General features: G+C 39.4%; 1 protein-coding gene across 1 annotated transcript in view; it reads right to left on the bottom strand.

Moving 5' to 3' along the window:
* The window catches only part of LOC121594146, an 88,569-nt gene that overhangs the window by 42,046 nt on the left and 22,196 nt on the right, over positions 1 to 24,327 (bottom strand). Inside the window, 6 exon segments of the mRNA XM_041917156.1 lie at positions 916 to 1,062; positions 1,573 to 1,701; positions 1,876 to 2,076; positions 20,657 to 21,019; positions 21,463 to 21,568; positions 21,682 to 21,790. Of these exon segments, the coding sequence (XP_041773090.1) occupies positions 916 to 1,062; positions 1,573 to 1,701; positions 1,876 to 2,076; positions 20,657 to 21,019; positions 21,463 to 21,568; positions 21,682 to 21,790 (1,055 nt within the window).

The following is a 24,327-nucleotide window of genomic DNA, read 5'->3' as shown; positions in this document are numbered from 1 at the left end:
AATCCTTCACGGGAGTGTTTGAAATGTCGTTCTTTTCCATTTACCGGAGTAGACAAGACGTTAAACCATTCATACAGAGTGGCATTTTCAGGTCTGGATGAAATATGAAACTCGTTTTTTTTGCTATTTGTTCAGCTAGTAACACCCACAAGGCAGCTGCCACGTAATGATCGATGCTTTCGTTATCGTTTGAAATAAGCAGATTTAGCAAATGGAGACGCCTGGTGCTTTACTCGTTTGGTTCATACGAGTGGAAACGCAATGCGATAAAAGCTGTTATACATTTATTAGAGAGCTGTGTTTGTAAATGCATAAACAAACTTTTTTTGAGAGTCATTGTATGCATCCCTCCAAGGAAGTATCTCCATCGTGTACTTATGAATTAAATTTAACATGTAAGGAACTAATAAAATTGCACACCAACAACCATTACAAAAGTTCAAATTTAAAGCAGTGCCCAGATCTGTGTATATGTTTATTTTTGGTTCTCCAATTCGCCGTAGAAAATAGCTCGAAAATAGAGCTTGGCATTGTGTCCCAAAGAAAGCACCCAAAGACAAGCAACAGCTCAAAGCTTCTTCTGTGAAACATTTCATCCTGAAATGTTTCTGAAAGCTTGCTTGGAACCGATACACAACGCGAATTAGAACTTTTACCTTGGCGTATTATTTCTATGTTGTAAACAGATACAAAGCGAAAGGAAATTAATAAAGCTGGAGCTACGTTTGTAGCTTGCGAGCTATCTCAACCTACCACCTATTCTAGGTAAAACACATGTTTTAAGCAGATACTTATTTGAATCATCCAAAAATAGCTACTGAACTCTTTACAACTGTAATGTGAAACATGGGAGCGAGTAAAATTTGTAACAAAAAAAAAAAACAAAACAAAGAAAATACAATACACAATCCTTACCTGGGCGCGAACCGCTGCAAGATGGATCTGTTTGGCCCGTACGTCGAATTTTTTCATCGAGATATCCTCCTGGATCTCGTTCGCCTTACTGTACAGCTGGCCCTCGATGCCTCTGATCTGTGTACGAACTAAAGCGTCTACAGAATCCTACAGAAACGGATGCAAACAAACGGGTAACAGAAGAGAAAAAAGAAACCACAATAAATTTAATTGACGCGCGCGCCTACGGCTACGGTTCAAATTTCAAACCACATAGCTATTGCGAAAAGCGTTTTGTAATATCGGCCAGGCCGGGCCTGAAGGCAAACAGTGGTCTGCTACCACGCAGTGTGATATGCAGAAAATTAGAGCGTCGAACACAGACAAACAAAAAAATGTTATCAACTGGACGGAACAAGAGCTATTATTAATTAAGCGAAAGAAAAACACGACAATAATACAATAAGAGTAAAAAAAACACAATCTACAGACAAAGGCCCGAGTAGCACGCCTCTCGTACGCGGGCAGCCCCGTGTAGTGCAAAGTACAATCAAAACGAAACACAACACGGTGGATCGGAAAACTGGAGAACACATCGGAGGACGTGGCCCGAACAAACATGCAGAAACAACAACAACAGAACGGAGCAGAAACAGAACAGATCTCAGCCGGACCAACCTGTAGTTGTTTGATTTGAATTTCTAATTCCTGCGACTCTCGTCTCAGCGCTTCCAGCGAGGGCCGCACCTGGATCGTTGCACCGCGGTCGACGACGAGCTCATCCTTGAACACCGGCAGCATGGGATCCTGCAGAGAAGGGAGAGGGAGAGCAAAAGGCGTAGAGCGTGTCAGCGGGGCGAATAAAAAGTTGTTCTACCACAGCTCCGGTCAGTCATAATTGTGGGAGTTTCGGTTTCGGATTCCAATTAAGTATGGTTGCATCTGGTTGTGACCCATGCCAACTGCAACCCGCCCGCTTACCCCGCCATAGTCCGGATAATCGTCAGCTCCAACGTCGGTGGGCGCATTTGCTGACTGCGGTGGTGCAAATGCCTTTCGTGGAATTCGCTGGTTGTTCTGCGGCACCGGAAGCGTGCGGACGAAGTATCCAAGATCGAGTGCCGGCGAAACGTTCTTGCACTGCACTGCCAGCCCATCGTAGCGTTTCGCCTGTTCGGCTGCCTGGAATAGTAGCAAAAGGGAGAAGTGTGGTGAGCGCGGGTTTATTTGCAGAGAAAGCTAGCAGGACATGGACCAAGAAAACCAGAAAAAAGAGGAAGAGAGAGAGAGAGAGAGAGAGAGAGAGAGAGAGAGAGAGAGAGAGGTTGACGGTACAGAAAATGGAGACGTTGCCATAAGCAAACTGACACCGTCAGTTGTCAAACAGAGCAACGGTAAGGTTGGGCGATGGTGTCAATGGCAGTGAAATTCTTCACTTTTGTTTGAAAATTAAACATGTCCCCTTTCCTTACCAGCTGCACCACTTCTGGGAACGAAGGTAGAATTACCTCAGAAACTTGAAATGAAGGTATGTGGTGCTTCCGCTGCTCCAAGGCTTTGTGTGGCGGAAGTTAAGATGTTACCAAAGTTGATATTAGATTTGTTATGAAATTTCTCAAAACACATTATTTTTGAGCTTTACATTTGTTCCTTTTGCAATGGAAACAGCTAAAAAAGTGAGCCAGGAGATACAGTTAATACATAATTCAGAGATTATTTGATAAGATAATATAAGATAACAAAAAATAATGAGAGGATTAAAAAATTATATCGATTTAATGAACAAACTGATGAAAAATTAAAAAAATGAAAACTGAAACTTATGAAAATGATAAAAAAGGGGAAAGCTCGATAAGATAGTACAGTCCCGAAAACTCGTGTTAGAAATACTTGGATTAGAGAAAATTTAAACATTCAAACCTCAATATTGTTTTGCAGTCGTTTCCGCAACATTTTGACACTGACTCACTTATTTTTGTCTCTAAAGCACCAATTTTTAGGCATCAATTTTTGACAGTGCGCATCAAATTTTGTCTCTAGGGCAGCGGTCGGCAAACTTTTGAGGTAAAGGGCCAAATTAAGTTAATCATCAAGTGCCGCGGGCCAGGAGAATGCGGTTTTTTATCATTGTGCTTAAATTATTACAGTTTAAACTTACAACGTTGTTTTTCTGTAATTATATCATCTAAGCATGGTTCAAAATTGATGATACCTGCTTTAAAAACTAATTGTAATCTTTAATCATTTGAGAATCGGCAATAGATGGCCAAAAATGTGATTAGTCAAAAAATAACAAAAAAAAAGGATCAATATCGCTTCTTGAAGACCCATCCTTTCACGCTGCAAAAAATATTGCGGATATTCCGGGGATGATACAAAAGTCGTAACGTTACGTAAGAACGTTACGGCGTTTTGGTCGCCAACATCTTGGCACTATTCGGCAACCATCAAAGCATCGTAAGAAAGCCCAGGTTCATTTTTGAGGTTCCAAAAGATGCAAAAAAATGAAGACAGAGGAACAAGTGTCTACATTACTGCGTTATCTGGATCGGGAGATCGATACAACCCGCTAAACAGTGAAATAGTTCTTGAGAAACATGAACATATGTTTATATCAGGAAGCAAAAATCGCGTCCACTGGCTTCGCAGCGGCAAACAATGACGCCAAAACTCACTGCTTTCATTTTAAGTTAATTTTGGCAGAATTTGGATAATACACCTGCAAACTGGTACAACATCCGTAACATGTGTTCCATTGAATTTTTCTGCACCAACATGATGGAAAAACTTTTCTCTAAAAATTTGTCGAGAAAACTTAGGATGCCTTTGTCCATCATGGTGAAAATTCGGGATAACTGACGAAAGGCAACTCGCAAAGTCTGAGATAAATTTGTGCAAGTAAGCTTAAAGAATTACCTTTCAAATGATGTAAATGTCAAGAAATTGTCTCTCCTAGTTTTTTCTACAGCTAGCCGAAAAAAGGCATTTTTTTACGTAAAAGTTGCGAGGATATTGATCTTGAGTTCAAACATACCGAACGACCCGTCATTCCATAGTCTTCTTCTTCTTTTGGCTCAACAACCGTTGTCGGTCGAGGCCTGCCATTTCATAGTACTTTAATTAAAGTTGAACGAGTTCGTTGGCATAAAATGCTATTCTAAAAGATATTTAGTAATTTGTATACGAATAGTTTCTTCCCATTTTTCAAAATCAGTCAAAACCTTTCGCGGGCCGGATAGAATGTTGCGGCGGGCCGGACTTTGCCGACCCCTGCTCTAGGGGATTCATTTTTGACTGTTTATTTACTGTCACTTTATGCGCTTTTTCCAAAAATTAACTTAATTTCTGAAACGATCTAAATTTTTGAATTCAAGTATTTACTATTATCATTGATGAAATTTAAAATAGAACAATTTGTATGTCTAGTTTTATTGGAGTGAAAAAAGGTGGTATGCATTTTTATGTGTAAACAATGGCTTTAGAATTTCGAAAATTTTGCTGTTTTTTATTAAAAATAATCTAATTACACGGTTGTATATTGTTTGTATGAAATAAAATAACAATTGTCTAAGATCTGGTCAAATGCCTTGTAAAATTACGATGAACCAAAAGACAAGAACCTACAAGAACCAAAAGTTGATGACTTACGGGCAAAAATGGGTGCGTTAGAATCAAAAATTGATGCACACTGTCAACAATTGATTCCTTACTGGCAAACATTGATGCGTATTGTCAAAAATTGAAGCCTTAGAGCCAAAATGTGGTGGCAACGACTATGTCCTGCAACATTTGTTTATTATTTTTTGGTAAGATCATCAGATTAGATGATTATGAGATATTTTTCGATGCCTTAATTTGGAGTATCTTTAATCTTAACACAAACTTTGAAATAAATAAGATGTTACTTATTTATATTTTTAAAACAAACCCAGCTTTCCTTTTAGGTCATTTATGAATTATTTATTTAATAATGAAGTTTCAGTATGAAGCTTCTTCAGAGAGAAATCGCTATAATCGATCGATCGTTATTTCTGTTCCCTTCCCATTTTATCCAAGTTTAACTGTACCGCCATTATTCAAAGAAAAAAAAAGCACGTGCGTAAAAGAATGTTTTAAAGTATTTGAAACAGAATTATGTTTTTTTTCTCCCTTGCAAACTTCATCTCGTTACGAGCATAACGCGAAGAAATCGTACACGCCGTACAGGGACTTAGATGTCATCATCGCGAATGCTACGTCGTAGGCTGACGGTAATTGGCAAGAGTTTTATCAGGGAATTTAACGACTTCCGAGTGCGCTATCGTTCGGGAGGATCGGCAAACGATTTTCACACTATGTAATGTTAATGGAACGGCAAAATTTGTTCCGTGCCCATGGGCAACGACGTTTGGCATCGAGGGGACGACCATTGCTCCGCAATCCGCTCACGTGTTGGTGACAGTGTGTTTCTGGCGGTTCTACGAACGATCCACGAGCCGGACGCACATCAATCGAAACAGGAAAGTATTTGCCCGCTCGCCGAAACTATCGCTCGCTTTCGGCGCTGGCGATCTGAAGCACAACTTTCTTTCCCCTTAGTGACAAATATTGATACTGAAATTTAATTGGATTTTTCATTGCACTTTGCTACCACGTTCGGGCCCGTGGCAGCTTGAAACAATCGCAGCGCAAAGCGGCAAAATTGATGAAATCATTTCATTCCCCGTTCCTCCATTTTGCTCCAACTACGCGGAAATTTAGCTTCCCTACAGATACATTTTTCAACAACTGCTGGGTGGTTCATTAAAGGCGGAAATGGCTTGCTCGGTGGGGGAAGAGACCGGTGATACAGTTAAATTTCACCCGTTCGGTGCTGGTAATTTGGCCGGGGCGGTAGCAGGTGAATAATACAAATAGAATTCTCATTAGCGATTCCATGTTTTTGTTCCGTCGCTCATTAATTACCCAGTGCACTTTTAACGATCGTTACGATCTCTCGGCGAACGCATAGAGAGAGAGAGAGAGAGAGAGAGAGAGAGAGTGAAAAAAAAACAAAACCCAAGTCTGGAATGAATGCCACAATCGTCTGGCTTCCATGAAGTACGCGTACCAGCGTACGGCGGTATAAAAACACATTCACCAGATTTGTAAAGTATCCTTTTACAACTTCGGCCCGCTTTGGCCGTAGAGTTAGTGGGGCTTCAGCGTATCCGTAAACGGTACAGAAAGGGTGAAAATTAATATTTTATTTTCACGCTACATGACCAACCAGGTGCTGAAACGTGTTTTTTATGTATCATTTTTTTATGCCGTCGTATAGATGGAGCCATTTTGTTTGAAACACCAACTTGAAACGATGCAGACGAAACTATGAAAGACTTTTGTTGAGCTGTTTACTGCTCGATCTAGAGAAAAAAGATAGCGCCGTCTGCAATACCCCTCGCTGTCCAATGTATCATTATTACTCGAGAGACGCAACTAATGGATCATTGACTAAATTAGTATCGCGTCGATGCTGCGAATAATATGCGTCGAGCGCATACCGGTGTGTAAAGCTATGAACGGAAGAGCAGAGACGAGATACAGCTACATCCATCGCATCCTAGCTGGATCAATCCGTGAGGAACAAGTTGAATAAAGCACCGCGACCACCATAAAGCAACGCAGGTTCCTGCATATTTGATTAGCCCGAGTACGTTTGCACATCATCAACATCAAAGAAAGATGGCGATAGGTAGAGCATAACGCTCCGTACAATATCTATGCAAAACAGCGCCGGAGCGTTTGAATGAGATGAATTGCAGGCTCGTGTTGAAAAACCGTTTCACGAACGCCTGGGGTTTTGTAAGTCTTTTATCGTTGGATTCCGTTATGCTTTATTAATGAGTTTTCATTGAGAAAATTGCCCTTAAAAGGGCTCGACGTGGTTAATCTGCTTATAACAGTTGTGGGGGTGCCAATCGCCTCTGCTCGTTCTAGAGATTGGTGGCACCATAGCTGTGAATGAACAATGAGTTGGAAGTGCGTTATTCAATTTTAAGATTGGGGACCTAAAAATTTATGTAAATATTTTACACCGCATAACTTTTAATTGCTTTTTTCTGAGATCTACGTCTGGTTACAGTAGAATGCGATTTTACTAAAACTTTTCTTTATCATTGTGAGGTAAAGTAATTTGATAGTTAGTAGTTCATTGTCTCATAAAACATGGTAAACGTTAGCTAAGTTAGTGGAAGCTGTTAGTTTGCTTAGGAATTAGATGAAGCACACAGTCGTACGACCTAGCAACCTCGCCTTCAATAGTTCAAATTCAGGATGGACCGAACAGCACATACTCAGAAATTATTAATCTGCTATGGGGGAAAATACCAGATCAAGTAATGGATTGTCGCTTTTGTTTATTACTTTTGTTTACTAACATTCGCCCTACGCTTGCTTTTTTATAGGACCATTGCACATTGGGCAAACGCCTGTATAAAAATCGAAAAATCAATTTCACCGTAGGTTAACACCATAATCATTTTCTTGAAATAGATACTTAAACTTAGTTTAAACCAAAATATTTCACGCCTTTATCTTAAACTTACTGAAATATAGGCCTTTAAAGTGTAAACTTTGTGTTTTTTGCCCCAAGTTTGAACTATTTTTTGACCGAACATAAACCATCATATTTTAGTATATGCAGTGGCGGATTAAGAGTATCGGGGGCCCTAGGCGGAAAGACGAGTTCAGGCCCTCTGTAAATGGTAAATGGTGTTCTGGAGGGGGTGGTAGCGGCACTGGTTGTTGGGATATTGAACAGTAAACTTGAAATACCGTCGGGGGCCCTACGATCATCAGTCATAGGATCAAAAATTTTGTTGGAAGGGGGGGGGGGGGTAATTCATTGGCCAACCTCGGGGCCCCACCGTCCATCCTTCCGGGGCCCTTGTCGCTAGTCCTCTATCCATACGGCATACTATAAAATGGCGATCCACGAGGCCCCTACATCGGCGAGGCCCCTACATCGGCGAGGCCCCAGGCGACCGCCTAGTCCGCCTACCGTTAGATCCGCCACTGAGTATATGATGGTTAGATTTTGACAATTAATGTGTGGTTGAAAAGGTTTTTTTGTCATATTTTGATGTTATGTCTGAAAAAGACAAGAACCAAAAGTTGATGACTTATTGACAAAAATGGGTGCGTTATTGAGATACTCTTCAAAAAATGATATACACTGTCAACAATTGATTGAGTATTTTTAACAAACCAAACAACACTGCCGAATTTTTGGATATTTTCATTTTAAAGAGTGATTTTTTTATTATTCGACTCGATTTCACTAGTGAGTCATATAGTTATGTGGCATTGGACACCAGCACGTGGCACGACACAATGCTTTACCATATTGCAGCGCGGCACATTCCATCTCTTCTAGTTCCCACGGGCGCGCATCATCGGACACCAGCCGGGCCGGCAACGCAGACAGCACGGTCGCGCGGCATCGGACACCAGCCGGACGCAGACAGCTCCCACAAACATACACCGCCAACCGAGGTAGAATTAATGTGAGAGTTTAGTTTTAGTTTAGAACTCATCGGAGTAACATTTAATCTTTTTTGAATAAAAAGCCGAATAATAAATGTACACCGCATAATTGGCGCAGCCGGGTAGGCACTAAAGAAAAGTGACGTCATAGTGAGAAACAGTGGAAAGTACTGAACTAATAACACAGTACAACAGTGATCCCGCAAAGTGCATCGTGATCTACGAGCATCGAGCATCCACAAGCACCAAGGACGGCAACGTCGCTGAGGAGTTGAGGATCCCCCCGCTAAGACGCACACGGAGCACCGTCATTGTTTTCTTGGCCTTCGCCCAAACACGACTTCAACATCAACCGTGTAAGTATTTAGTGTTGAGTTTCTGTGCGTGAAATCGTGTTCAGTAAAACTACCTAAATAATAACACAAGAAATCGGGGGTGAAAGAATTTAAAATTAATGTGAGTGCGCACTATCAGATAGACGCATCACACTAGTTTTATAAATTTCTTTTCATTCACGTACCTAGAGCCACTACCAGATAGAGCTTTAGGATTGGCTTTCTTTATGCCAAAAATCAAGAACAACGCTTTCAAAAAGGCCCAACAGCTGATTCAGGAAAGGATTTTTACATCTGAAACAAGTTCCGAATCAGAAGAAAGTACGGTATCTGAGGAATATTCGCACATACCAATTGCAAATTTGCAGTTATCACTTGAGCACCTAAACATGGAACCTCAAGCCCAAACTACTCAAGAGAGTGGTAATGATCAGATGGCTCGTATGATACAAGCCATCGAAAACATAAGTGCAAGATTAACGCAGCAGGAGTTGCAATGGCAAAGTACAAATGGAAACCAGGGAATAGCACACCAACGAAATGATCCTATTCCTCGTGAAGTGACAATATCAGGTGATCCGTTCCGTATCCCTGATCCCATAAAAATGTTGCCCATATTTAATGGCAATAAAAAGCTACTCGCAAGTTGGATAGAAACAGCAGAAAAAACTCTTCGTTTATTCGAAAACCTCGTGTCACCACAAATATTTGAAATTTATGTGACAGCTGTTATAAACAAAATAGAGGGGCATGCTAAAGATGTAATTTGTACAAACGGCAACCCAAAAACGTTCAGTGAAGTGAAAGAAATTTTGATAACATCTCTAGGAGATAAACAAGATCTTTCCACGTATAACTGCCAACTCTGGCATAACAAAATGGATGGTAACGCAAACACGCATTATCAGAAAACTAAGGAACTGGTTCACAATATAAAATCGTTGGCAAAACAAAATCCTAAGTACAATCTTCATTGGGATGCCATAAACGACTTTATAGACGAATATAGTCTAGCTGCATACGTCAGTGGGCTGCAGAAACCCTATTTTGGATATGTACAAGCTGCTGAACCCAAATCAATCGAAAATGCGTATGCATTTATATGTAAATTTACATCAAATGAATCGAACAGAAATCTTCTTCTTCTTCTTTGGCTCAACAACCGATGCCGGTCAAGGCCTGCCAACACACTTGTGGGGTTGGCTTTCAGTGACTTATTGATTTCCCCCCATAGCAGGATAGTCAGTCCTACGTATGGCGGCACGGTCTATTGGGGCTTGAACCCATGACGGGCATGTTGTTAAGTCGTACGAGTTGACGACTGTACCATTAGACCGGCCCAAACAGAAATCTTACCCATATTCAATTAACTCAATCAAAACAATACTTAGGCACCTCTCATACCGCAGGGCAAGGAAATAATAAAAAACAAACAGAAAGGAAATTTAACAATACAAAAATCACACAGCCTCAGCAACAGGATTACAAAACTCGTAAACCAGTTGACACGAATCTGCCAGCCGAACCAATGGAAATAGGTTCTACCAAAAGTCGACTTACTTTAAATAAGAAACAGCTGTTTAATGCTGAAATAACAAAACCCTCCGATAACGAAGAATCTGAGTCTGAAGATGAATTAGACATAAATTTTTGCTTAATTCATCCAGAAAACAAAAACACGTAAATTACTTGCCTTACATTATATCAAATATTCAAACTTATCCCACAAACATTTTGATCGATACTGGAGCAAATAAAAATATAATACGGCCGGGCATTCTCCCACAAACAACAAAGGTAAAGGAAACCAAAATAAAAAACACCGCTGGATGTAAGCACGTTACGGAGAAAGGACGTATTAATTTATTCGGCGATAATTTTCCAAATCAAACCTATTATGAGTTAAAATTTCATAATTTTTTCGACGCACTCATTGGTTCAGAACTAATGGCTAAAAACCAAGCAATAATAAATTTCAAAGAAGAGACATTTGAAATAGGAAACATGAAATTCAAATATGAAAAATATTTTCCCGATAAACAATTATATTCGCATAACTTAGAAATGGAAACATCCGTTAATGGCGATTGGTTCGTACCAACGTTTCAAAAACTTTGTAAAGGAGTTGTTATTGAGCCAGGTTTATATAGAGCTAATAACAATAAAACGACAGCAAAAATTTTAAGCACAGAAAAAACAATACCTGATGTCAAAGGAAAATTAAACATAATAGTAAATAATTTTGAAACGATTTCCCCAATCCCATTACATCCAGAGCGTAGCGTTACAAATGAAGTGCTTAGCGAAATAATCCGCACAGATCATTTGTCAATACTAGAGAGGGATGAATTATTCAAAACAATACTTGCAAATAAAACAGTTTTACTTAGGGCTGGAGAGAAACTTACATCTACATCTTTAATAAAACATAAAATCTTAACAACAGACGAAAACCCTGTTTACACAAAATCATATAGGTATCCACACGTTTTTAAAACAGATGTGGAAGAGCAAATCAAGGAATTGTTCGATAACGGAATCATACAACATTCAATTAGCCCTTACTCATCGCCAGTTTGGGTCGTTCCAAAAAAGATAGACGCATCAGGAAAACGTAAAGTGCGCGTTGTTATTGACTATCGTAAGATCAATGACAAAACCATTAACGATAAATTTCCCATCCCACAAATAGAAGAAATATTAGATAATCTTGGCAAATCAGCATATTTTACCACCTTAGATTTGAAATCAGGTTTTCATCAAATCGAAATGGACCCTGACCATCAAAAAAAGACAGCGTTTTCAACAGCTTTAGGGCATTTTGAATTTACGAGAATGCCATTTGGCTTGAAAAATGCCCCAGCGACATTCCAACGTGCGATGAATAATGTTTTATCAAACTATATTGGATCAATTTGCTATGTGTATCTTGATGATATAATCATAATTGGCAAAAATCTTCAAGATCACCTCAACAATGTTTTAAAAATCCTTAAGAGGTTAAGTGATTTCAATCTTAAAATACAATTAGACAAATGTGAATTTCTTCGCAGAGAAACGGAATTTCTTGGACACATTATTGCCCCTGACGGAATCAAACCTGACCCAGAAAAAATAAGAAAAATTCAAGAATGGAAACTTCCATCCAATCAAAAAGAAATAAAACAATTCTTAGGACTCGTAGGGTATTATAGACGTTTTATTAAAGATTACTCAAAATTAACAAAACCCCTCACTAAATTGTTACAGAAGGATGAAAAAGTAAACTTTAATGATCACGAATATCAGGAAGCCTTTAAACATTTAAAAAATATAATAGTTTCAGATCAAATCTTATCTTATCCTGACTTTGAACTTCCTTTTATATTAACAACTGACGCCAGCAATTATGCCCTCGGTGCCGTTTTATCACAAGTAATAGATAAAACAGAAAAACCCATAGCTTTCGCAAGCCATACTCTAAACAAAACAGAGTCAAATTACTCCACAACAGAAAAAGAGGCACTAGCCATCATATGGGCAGTAACCAAGTTTAAGCCGTACCTGTATGGTAACAAATTCACTTTGGTTACCGATCATAAACCCCTTATTTACATTAAAAACTCAAATAAGAACGCTAAATTGATACGTTTGCGATTAGACTTAGAAAATTACGACTACGACGTAATCTATAAGACAGGAAAGACAAATGTTGTGGCAGACGCACTTAGTAGAAAAGTCGAAGTTAACAACAATCAACTAGAAAATGTTGTTTCTGTTGATCAAGTATCTGTGGAAAACAATAACAGTTCATCTTCTTCCGAAACAGCACATTCAGCAAACACATCCGATGACTATTATATGCATTTTACAGAAAGAGCTATTAATAGTTACAGAAATCAAATCATTTTTAAAGTAACGGACTCCGACTCCGTTATCACGGAACAAATTTTTCCAAACTATAAGCGAACAACTATTTGCTCCACTTCGTTTGATAATAGAAAAGTTACAACATTTTTGAAAGATCATTCGAATGGAAAGCAAAATGCTGTGTTAGCTCCGGAATGCTTACTTAATTTAATTCAAGAAGTTTACAGAGAATGCTTCTGCAACACAAACTGCCATTTCATTATTACGCAAAATATGGTTGAAGACGTTACTTCCGAAACAATGCAAGACATTATCATAAGAAAAGAACATGATAGAGCCCATAGAGGCATAACCGAAGTTGAAAGTCAGATTAAACGATCTTACTTTTTCCCAAACATGATCAAACGAATCAGGCAATTAATTAGTTCATGTACAATTTGTACTCAACACAAATACGAACGAAAACCATATAATATAAAAATTTCACCAAGGCCAATAGAAAATGGTCCTTTTTACAGAGTCCATATGGATATTTTCGGCATGGATAGACACTACTACCTTTCTTTAATTTGTGCATTTTCGAAGCACCTTCAACTTATAGAAATTAAATCTAGAAACATGACAGATATACGGAATGCCCTTTCACAGTATTTCAGAACATTTAGACCACCAAGAAAAATCATTTGCGACCATGAAGCAGCTTTTACTAGCATTCAGTTCCAAGACTTTTTAGCTAATTTCGGAACCGTAATAGAATTCGCTTCCTCATCAGAGTCAAATGGCCAAATAGAAAAAACTCATAGTACTATCATTGAAATTTATAATACCAACAAACACAAATTCATCAATAATTCATCTCCTGAAATAGTGCAAATAGCAAATGCAATGTACAACGATACTGTTCATTCAGTCACCACTTATACCCCTAATGAAATTATTTTTAATCCAGGTTATACGATGAACCCACCAGAAATAGCCGATAACGCCGACAAAATTTTCAAAAACGTAAAAAAGAACCTTCAGCTAGCTGCAAATAGAATGAAAAAAAAATAACGAAAAAAAAAAAGAAATTGCACCTGATGTAAATGAAGGACATGATGTTTATATAAAGAAAAACACTAGAAAAAAGCTAGATCCACGCTTTTCTAAATCAAAATGTTTGGTAAATAATGAAAAAACCATTCAAATTGGACCAAGAAATGTCAAACGCAATAAAAATAAAATAAAACGCATAAGAACATAATTGTACATGAAACTAATATTTTTTATATATTTACAGGATTTGACGTCTCAAAAACAAAAAAAAAAAAAGAACAGACGACTGGCTGAGCACAATTTTTTATTTTTTTCATTCTCTTTTTAGCAAAAAAAAACTAAAGAAGAAGAAAACAAAAGGATCGCAGTGGAACGACTCATTGTCGCTCATTTAAATTTAAAGCATTTAAATTAGGAAAAGAATCGAGAAATCGAGGGAATCACAGGAAATAGCAAATTAAACTATTAATTGAAAAATGAATAATTTTGAATTTAAATTTTTTTCTGCTGCACGACAAGACGTCGTCAGAATAGTTATGTTGATGGTCATTCTAATGATAGCTCATATTAAAGCCCTAGAATTAAAAATAACTAGTTTGATTGATCAACCAATTTTAATTCTAGAGAAACATAATTGCAAAATTCAAATCGGTAATATCAATATAATACATGAGGTAAACATAACAGAAATTGAAAATACAATGCACCTATTAACTCAAGTAGCTTTTCGCCCAACCAATAGTCCTCTATCAATAATTGCGAAGCATAAGGTTAGAAACTTATATTCTAATTTTAATCTCATAAGACCAAGGAAGCGTTTGATAAGAAGCGTAGAAGCTATAGGCTCGGTTTGGAAATGGATTGGAGGAAGCCCGGATGCACATGACCTGCAAATCATCAACAGTACAATGAACGATTTGATAGAGAGTAATAATCAGCAATTCCTAGTAAATGAAAATCTTGGAATGAAAATTAAAAACCTCACCAACGAAATGAAGCAGATGATTGAAAATAGAAACGACATTCTTCTTAATGAATTAGACATGCTGACGGCAATTATCAATATAGATACAATTAACAAGATATTAGAAGATATACAAGAAGCGATATCGTTATCCAAAATGTCTATTACAAGCAGCAAACTTCTATCACCACGGGAAATTGCTATTATACAACAGCTATTAGAAGACCAAGGAGTTAAAAGCGATATTCCTGACGAGATCATTTCTTATGTGACACCTAAAATAGCAGTCAACAACAACAAACTGCTCTACATACTTAAAGTGCCAGAGTTGCAAAAAGAGGAGTCAAAAGTAATAGAAATACTAGCACTGAATCACAATAACTCGTTAATCAAAGACTATCCAAGGCAACTCGTGAAACAGAAAAAGAAACTATATACAACAAAGAATCCAGAGAAATACGTACAAAAGTATTCTGATATCATGGATTTTTTGATAACTGCATCGCTCCATTAGTAATGGGGAAAGAGAGCCATTGTATAGTAGTTCCGGAAAACGAAACAACAGCTAAAATGATAGGTGATAATAAACTTCTTATTGAAAACGCAAAACATCATTTGGTAACATCCGATTGTGGACCGAACGATCGACATTTGAATGGAAACTTCTTATTAACTTTTTCTAACTGCACCATACAATTCAGAAACAAAAGCTTCACATCAGAAGAAATCCATGTCAAGAGTCCAGCTGTATATGGGACAGTATTCAACATCGCAATTCATCGAAAAGTTGTCGAAACTCCTTTAGCCTCCTTGGATGATAGAACATTGACGAATCGCAAACACATCGAACACATCTACTTGCAACAATATAAAAATATTACTTGGAATTGGAGCTTATTAACTGGACTGGGACTGTCCACTACAGTATCTATTGCCATTATCATATTTGTCTATTTTTACTTTAGTCGTTTCATCTCAGCCATATCAAATCAGATAGAAAAGAGGAAATCCCGCTCACAGAAGTCGTCACGAAACCATCGTAGAGAAAATAATCTCGAAGACAGTTTAAACGCATGAGGACACGCTTTTTTTACCCCCTGGAGGAGTTATGTGGCATTGGACACCAGCACGTGGCACGACACAATGCTTTACCATATTGCAGCGCGGCACATTCCATCTCTTCTAGTTCCCACGGGCGCGCATCATCGGACACCAGCCGGGCCGGCAACGCAGACAGCACGGTCGCGCGGCATCGGACACCAGCCGGACGCAGACAGCTCCCACAAACATACACCGCCAACCGAGGTAGAATTAATGTGAGAGTTTAGTTTTAGTTTAGAACTCATCGGAGTAACATTTAATCTTTTTTGAATAAAAAGCCGAATAATAAATGTACACCGCATAATTATATATCATAACGCAGGGACGTAGGAAAGATCAACATTTTTCCTACGTTTTGACGTTGAAATTAGCTGCGACCTTCCGCGACCCCGAAAATTATTGAACTTTTTCTTGAAAATAGCGAGCGATTTTGACATGTGTTGTTGTATGGGCCACACACCACTAGTATGCAAATACCTGTCATAAATGGGTGAAACGAACAGACATAAGAAACAAAGCTGAACATAGAAAAAACAGTTTAAAAAAGGTCGTAAGATAGGAATCGGCTTTAATCGGTTTTAATTCTTAACCATAATTGTTGATGCTGTTAAGTACTACACAATAATGCAATGTTGGGAGCGATAATTATTAAGGTTTTTTCGCTGTCTTCAAGATTTTAGTATAGGACTGCCCCGTATAGTAAGAGTAATGGTATTGAATGAAGAAAAACTGCAATAGCACGAGGAGTGGATTTTCATCCCGGCGTTTGTATGGCCGTTGCCTACTGTGCATTGACTAGTTTAAACTTTCCCTCCCAGCACTTATCCTAAGTTATTGGCATTTTTTCTAAACAAATATACCCCTTCAAGTCTCAATGATCTAAAGTGATGGATTAGCCTCCACATATTGAATTTGGTAAATATTTAAATTGCCAGATCTCGACAATTCTGTCTAAAGTAATATATATCAAAAAATCGTTTTGATTTCCATTTTTCTGATTGAAATGAATTAAAAGATTTTAATTTTAATACATTTTAAACCATCGTTTCACGCAGTTTTGAAATTTTCTAGCAAAATATGCATGCTTCAGTAGAAAACCTCAAATATACATTAGTTTATTTTTTTTTTCAGATTGAAAAAAGCTAGCCTAAATATCCGAGGCTAGTTTTAAGCAGTGAGATTTCACCTGTGAACTGTAAAGTCCATATAAAAAATACTACAATCGAAAGTCGCTAGTGATGTAATGTATTTTTTTGATAATCTACTTCAATTTGGCTATTCAAAGCGTTTTTTTTTGCTGTGTCCTAGACAGGAATATGAGCGGGATTTTAAAGATGAAATGTTTCAGAGATCCTATCAGATTTATCCCAATAATATCAAAACTGACCGACCTGGCCATGACGGGCCTACGGGTACGAGTCTTGGACTATGCTAACGGAGGACGCCAATGCACTCGCCATTTTCGAATGGCTGTAAAAACATAAATTTTTAACTAACTTGGTTCCACCAAATCATGAAATAAAAAAGTCACTCTATCCCCTTCATAGATGTTAGAAGGGGAAACTTTTTTAAAAGATAGTCTGTGCATGTATTGCTTTGATATTCATATTATAGACAAGAAGTTGCCATAGAATTTCTAGCCCATTCACATGATAAAAAAGGATCTGTCGAGATTTAAAAAAACGAATGGGATACGCTAAATTTTAATTCCACTTCTTCGTTAAACTCCGTCACGTACCTACAGTGGTCGGCAAAATAAAGTGCCCACTACTTACAATTTTACATTTTTTACATTTTTTTGTGTAAAATGAAGTTATGGCACTGTTTTATTTTTTTAAATATTTTGTAATATACTTGTGAATAAGCAGTACCAAACCATGACAAAAAAATATAAGATTGCTTTAAGAAAAAAATATTGTTTCTAAAATTGATCAAAATCACCCTGGCAAAATAAAGTGCCCCCTTCAAACATTCTAAATAAAATATCTTTTTGCACGAAATTTAACAACAATCTTATAATTTCCAAGCATTCCTGGGGCATTCCACACTTGTTTCATGATCTTTGCCATATTTTATTTTATTTTATCTGCACATACTTGGGATTGGTTACTCTTAAAAGCTTTTCAGAGCTTTAACATTTTTTGTTTATTTAATTACGTCATTTTCACCACACTTGCATCGAAAATCATCCATGAAATCTCGATTCAAAAAGTTTTATTCAATTCCATTGATTTTTTTCTCTTGAGCCGTTGTTCTATTGGAACATTAATTTATTTACTAACACTGTATGTTTTCATAGAAAACACATAGGAGCTTGAAGGACGCCATGTCTAAAGAACGGTAAATTTATAAAATGGCAATGCCAAAGCCAGAGGGTGTTTTTTTTAAAGCCTGGTGCCATCGAGGGTTTGTGACAGATTCATGGGAAAAGAGTGAATACAACTGGCGTAACAAACAAATAAATTTAAATTTAAGCTCTGGAGAATGTGATTTTGATCAATTATGGAAACAAAATATTTGTTATTGAAGCAAACTTCTCATTTTTGCCATGGTTTGGTACTGCATATTCATGAGCATAGAACGAATAATGTTTCAGAAACTAAAGCATTACGATAACTTCATTTTTCACGAAAATTTTTGAAATAATGAAAATTTTAAGTAGTGAGCACTTTATTATGCCAACAACTGTATGCTATGTTAGCTTCCTTTCATTTCGTGTTAGTTCGAATCATATATTTCATGCGCTATCCATTTCATTCAAATACTATTCCTTTTCGTAAAACAGTACCACACTGCGTCTTCAGCAATTTAAAATAAACACTGATGCTTTCAAAATATTGATTGAAAGTAAAATGAAAAATTCATTGGATGAGTTTGTTTTTTAGTCAAAACACCTACCCAATGATAAATCTAATGCCAATCGCAATTAAGCGCAGACGTGCGGTTCGCTCACATAAACAACCAACTGTTGGCAATATTCGGCATATTTCAAAGTGCCTACGTGTAATGTGCTCGTGCGGGGTATTTGCGCGGTGTCAACATTAACCAAGCGTGAACCTTTTCCCCGCCTGCAGTCTGCGAGTTCCTTATGTTTTATTAATGAACTTATCTCACTCGGTGCTCGGTGGCAGCAGCCGCGCGTATCAACGTGTAAACGGGTGGCGAGAGAAATGTTTCGCTCCCGCTCAAGCCATTGACACCGGGCCCCGCTCAACAATGGGCGATAAAATATTCAAAATCAACACACATCCCATTTAGATCCCATTTTTTGGTAATACCTGCATGAGCTTCTTGGCGTACGTCGTTGCGTCGTCGATTGGTTTGGGCAATTTTTAGATCAATAGGAATCGATTAACGCTGAACCGAAAATAAACGTGATTGAGGAAATAGAAAAATAATGTAACAAGGTTGGATTTCTTTCCTACTATCGCTGCTACGGCTTATCCCACATTGTCGACGGTCTGGCGCCGGCAGACGACACTGTTACATCGTCTATTTAGCTTTCGGTTATCTTAGAGTTGCTTCCGGCCACGTGTTGCTTCCTTGCCGGGCCGGTAAGTGCGAGGAGCGTATTCAATCAAAACGTGTGGGTCTTCTGGGCAAATGGAAGTTCAGGAAATACACACACACACACACACACACACACACACACACACACCACACACACACACACACACACACACACCACACACACACACACACACACACACACACACACACACACACACACACACACACACACACACACACACACACACACACACACACACACACACACACACACACACACACACACACACACACACACACACACACACACACACGTACACATCAATAATGCCACTCTAAATGGTGCGTATGCAAACGAAGGCACAATGCTTGTGCGAGAACGTCTTATCAAGGCGAGGGATAAAAAGGGAAAGTAGTAGCAGAAGCGGCCAGGAAACGCATGGACTAGGCGAGAACAAAAGAGGTAAGGGACGGAAGCGGCAATATAGATTTTGTGATGTCAATTCTATTTCGGTACTACCGTAAGCCGGAGGACAAACGCGATGGGGAACCTTTTCCCTAAGCCTGCCGGATCTGCAAGAGGATCATTCAATTTAAAAAGGGACCGAGGCCTCGTTACAAGAGCCCACCACTTAATTGATGTAGTTGCCGAGACGACCGTGCGAAAGAGGGAGGCAGCAGGACGGCCGCATGACACAATCACAAGGACTTCTGACGTGCGACCTGGGGACGCTGGGGATTCACCAATTTGGAAAATTCTAATCTCTTTTGCATGAGACGACTCGCCTCCCCTTCTCGGGCAAAGAGGCAGTAACTGTGAATACAAGACTGCTTTAACAAACGGGCTGAGCTGCTCCACCACTAGACAGGACGTGTCCGGAGCCGGAGATGTCCCAATCGGGATGATTATTTCTGCAGCCACTGTCACGTTCGTCGTCAAGCGCTCCTGCCCTTCGTAGTCAACACTTGTGCGCTGAAGACGGTGTGGCGATGAGCACCACCCGGAAGATTCCTTTCTGTGGCAACGGGCACAACCATTGTGCGCTCAAGAGGGCGTCCGCTCGCTCGCTGCGCTGCGCTGGGCGGGCCGCTGTCGAGCTTGCAAACGAACCTCACTCGTAATGACGTGCCCCGCTCAGCGGGTCGGCTGCATCATGCGGAAAGGCGGGGAACAGAGTCCTGTTAAAAATGTTGCCCATCCCATCGTTATGTGAGCGGGAATGAGTAATGGCAATTTGTCTTGTCGGCCCGCAGGTGGTCCGGCTATTATCAGATCCAGCACACCGGTAGTTATGCTTGAAGGTAATTTCCATCTATTAAGAAACTCGTTCTTTCTCTCTCTTTCTCTTTTTCTCACTCTCTCTTTCTCTCTCTGTCTGTCTGTCTCTCCGTTTGGTGACAGCAAGTCCGGCAAAGAGGCAAAGTGTCGGAAGTGCCATTCCAATGGAACGCAGTGTCTTACCTTGGCGGCGATGGCTTCGGCACCCTGCAGCACAGCTTCCGACACGATATTGCACAGGTCGTTGTAGATCTCCTCGAGCTCTTGCATCAGCTGGGGCAACGTTTCGCAGTGGTACGCCTCGAGCATCGCATTGGTCGCATGCAGCTGCTGCACGTACGCATTGTGCGAGTCGATGTACTGCGTCAGCGTGTGCTGCGTTGGGCTTTGACGGTGAGCGATGTAGCATTGTTTGTATTCGATTCGGCACTTGGATAGTTTCTCTTCAGTCTTGGAAATGATTGTATCGAACGATTCCCGGTGTGTAAATACTTTCCTGCTCTGGACCTTGCGATAGAACGAGCGTTCCAGCAGTGGACGAGCGACCTGGCGCGGGGAAAGAAAAACGGGCATTAGACATACGGAGCAAATAGGAAAACAGATAAAGTGTTATAAAAAAAAATAGAGAACATGGAAAAAGTCAAGTCACGCTACGGTTCTTGTCAGATGCGCAGTTTTTCGCTTTGCTCTACCTCCTCGTACGGTCGAAAAGCCATCGGTCGGATGAACTGTGCTGGGAAACGGTGATAAATTAATTTGCCTTCCAGCCAGAGCGAAACTGTTTGATTGATTACTTGCAAGACATTTTCATTAACTTCGGTAACTAATACGCACGGACGGATGAAAACAATATCTACGCACCAGTAGTGTAACCCTCTGCAGTTGTTGCTGTCGTTGCTGAGCGTATGATTTATTGACGGAACGGGCCCAGCAGGGCAAACCGATTGCCAAACTGGGCAACTCCCCCCTCCGACACGTCTGGTACTCACCTGTCTGGAGAGCGTGCTGGCCACGTCGATTGTTGCCTGTGAGTCCGCTTCGATTTCCTGCAGCAGCGTTTCCCAGGCCGCAAACAGGTTCGACTGACAGGCCGGTCTACGCGGGCGGAAGTAAGCCAAACGGTTGGTTGGTTTATATTTAGAAACGTGCCTCCTCAGTACCATTAAATTCCCTCTTCTCCCAATTCCCTCCTGCCCGCGAGTACGTACCGTTCCTTTCGCAGTTCGCTGTTCCGTTTGCGGTAGTTCGAAACCAACACTTGCAGTGCCTCGGCATGCTGCTCGTAAAGTTGCGCCAAGGTCTCGCTGAAATCCGAAACTGCAAATGTGAACACAGATACGAATGATTGGAAAGTTAATCAACCGTCGAAGCGCGTGCTTGATGTGCTTGATCTGAGTTTGTGGAGGGAGGAGGGCAGTGCACACGGCTGTGTACGGGCGTGATGTTATGCTACCCAAAATACTCAATTAAAATTCGTGCATTCGTGAAGCGGACCGCTTAAATCCAGCTGGCAACTGGTTTTGCCCCTAATTTGATTGAGATATTTTTCTGACGCAGTCTATTGGAAAAAGAGTCTCAGGACGGTTTGTCAAGGAAGGCTAAACAGTAGATTGTTGAGTTTTTGGGTTGTTTGAAATTGTATAACCGTATCATTTGAATCTTGCTCTTGAGAGTGTTTTTTTGAAACAGGTTACAAGTAATATTATTCGTTTCATTTGATTTTATTTAATTTCGTGGAATTTAAGAATTGTTTGATTTTTTGTACCAAGCATATATTTCTCTACGCCACGACATATGTTCACGGAACTTTTCGTGCAGCGTTATTTCCAACGCTTGCATCGATACGATTGGTGAAAATAGAGGTATGCCGATATTTTTGTTTACGAATCATTAGCGAGTAATGAGGTACTCACACGCGCACTGTGCGCACTGGCTCACAGGGCGCACACAACCGGCGTAAGTTTGCCGGGTGATGGGCCTCTTGGAGTGTGCAGCGTAGTAGGTAATTCGCATACCCTCTTCACATCAGAGCACGTGAAGAAGGTGATCTGAGCAGCTCGTAAGCTGCTTGTCTATTTTATTGCTTTGCTTAACCATTAAAGTGAGTAAATAAAGGAAATATAATGGCAACGCAAATACAGGCTCATGATTTATGTGTCACGGTGTAGTGGGATGATAGGAACTCCAGTAGGTCAGAAGAAGATTATCAATTGGATAAGATAATACTGATCATTGATAGCAACGTAACATTATTTGATTAATAATTTGAGATATTTTAGGTCCGTTTTAATGATTGGAAAATATTATAGACAGTTTTGGCTTCTAGGTAACGATTTGGGAAAAGAAAAGTATAAAAGTGTAGAATGCAACGGAAATGAACGTCTCTTTTTTAAATGACACTGAAGAAGTAGCTCCGTAAACTCACCACAGTAGCATTGGTTTGCATTGCTTTGGTTATTTTTTCATGACAAAATATTAACAGACCGAATACACAAATAAACCATGTTGTGGTTTTTCACAATTGGTTTTGGCATTTTGGATTACAGAAAACCACAGAAACATGAAACGGAGATCAGCGGGTTTCAATAAACCTATTTACTCATTGCAACCATTTCGCTAGCTCCTTCATTGCTTTCATTCAACAGAAGATTAAAACACATACGTAATCGCTATGTAAATTGGGCTTGAACATTTTCATGGTACACCTTAAAGCTGGAATGTGTTCTTTAACGTGTAGAATAAAGTTTGTTGTACGATAACCAAACATAAAAAGAGAGAAAACGGCTTCTTCATTTCCTATTCTGTTCCGTTTGGTTACAGTGGTAGTGGTATAAAAATATAAAATCGCCCAGCACCAAATATCACAACATCGGCAGCAATTCATGCATCGAACGGTACGGTTACCGGTAAGGCTAAAAAAAAAAGAACTCCGAACACCGGGCACAGAAACTGGTGTCTAAGAATAAACGCTCGTGCATCTAATTTCTAAAAATATTGACCATCGCAGGACCAAGTCGCATGTCTGGATTAACAAAACAACAACATATTAATTTTATTTCGAACCCATCCAATCGCAAAGCGTATCGGCCCGATTTTCCTCTCACCTTGTGACCTTTTACCTTTTGTTTACGCGTGTATTTGATTGATCCGTTATCTTGTTATTGCGTATGTGAAATACAAAGCAACAGCTTCTTACATTTTTGGTCCATTCAAGCTAATTCATGTAGTTATAGCATAATAAACAGCAACCAAAAGCAAGATGCGATTTCACAAAGCCTCTGGTACCCCTTCATCAGATCAAGCTGTCTTTTCCAGTATTCCTTAGTTCACTCGCACTTAATTGGTGAACGTTCGGGAAGTGCTCTTAAGCTTAAGAGTCGAGAAAACTCCAAACCTCCACCGTAGCTACGTCAGCTTAAGGGAGGCGAAAGAAGCAGGAAAGAAGAAGCTAACATTAACAACAAGTGTATTTACTAGCCCAAACTTAGATTCTAGGAAAAAAAATCATCAAGAGAAATGACTGCATCGGCACGCAGCTATCAATCTTCATTTCCACCGGCTCTCACGTTTTCGGTAAGAGGCGGGGGCGTAGGTTGGTATATAAAAATGCCGCTATTATTTTTCTTCTAATAATATTGTGCACGTACAATTTTACGAAATGGCAAACATTAATAGTAAAGGATGGGTGGTCGTTGCAATGGTTTTTTTGACCGATTATCCCAAAAAGCATCTCAAGTGATTGATTTGAGTTTCAAATAAAGGGTGGATTATAAAGCATAAGCACAATTTAAAAAGTGAGCGAAAATTAAAATTTGTTCCATAAACTGTATGTTTTGTTTATTAAACCATGTTTG

Source organism: Anopheles merus, chromosome 2L (genome assembly GCF_017562075.2).
Source record: "Anopheles merus strain MAF chromosome 2L, AmerM5.1, whole genome shotgun sequence".
Lineage (NCBI taxonomy): Eukaryota > Metazoa > Arthropoda > Insecta > Diptera > Culicidae > Anopheles > Anopheles merus.
Note: the sequence above shows the minus strand (reverse complement) of the source record. Positions and strands in the feature narration are given on the sequence as shown.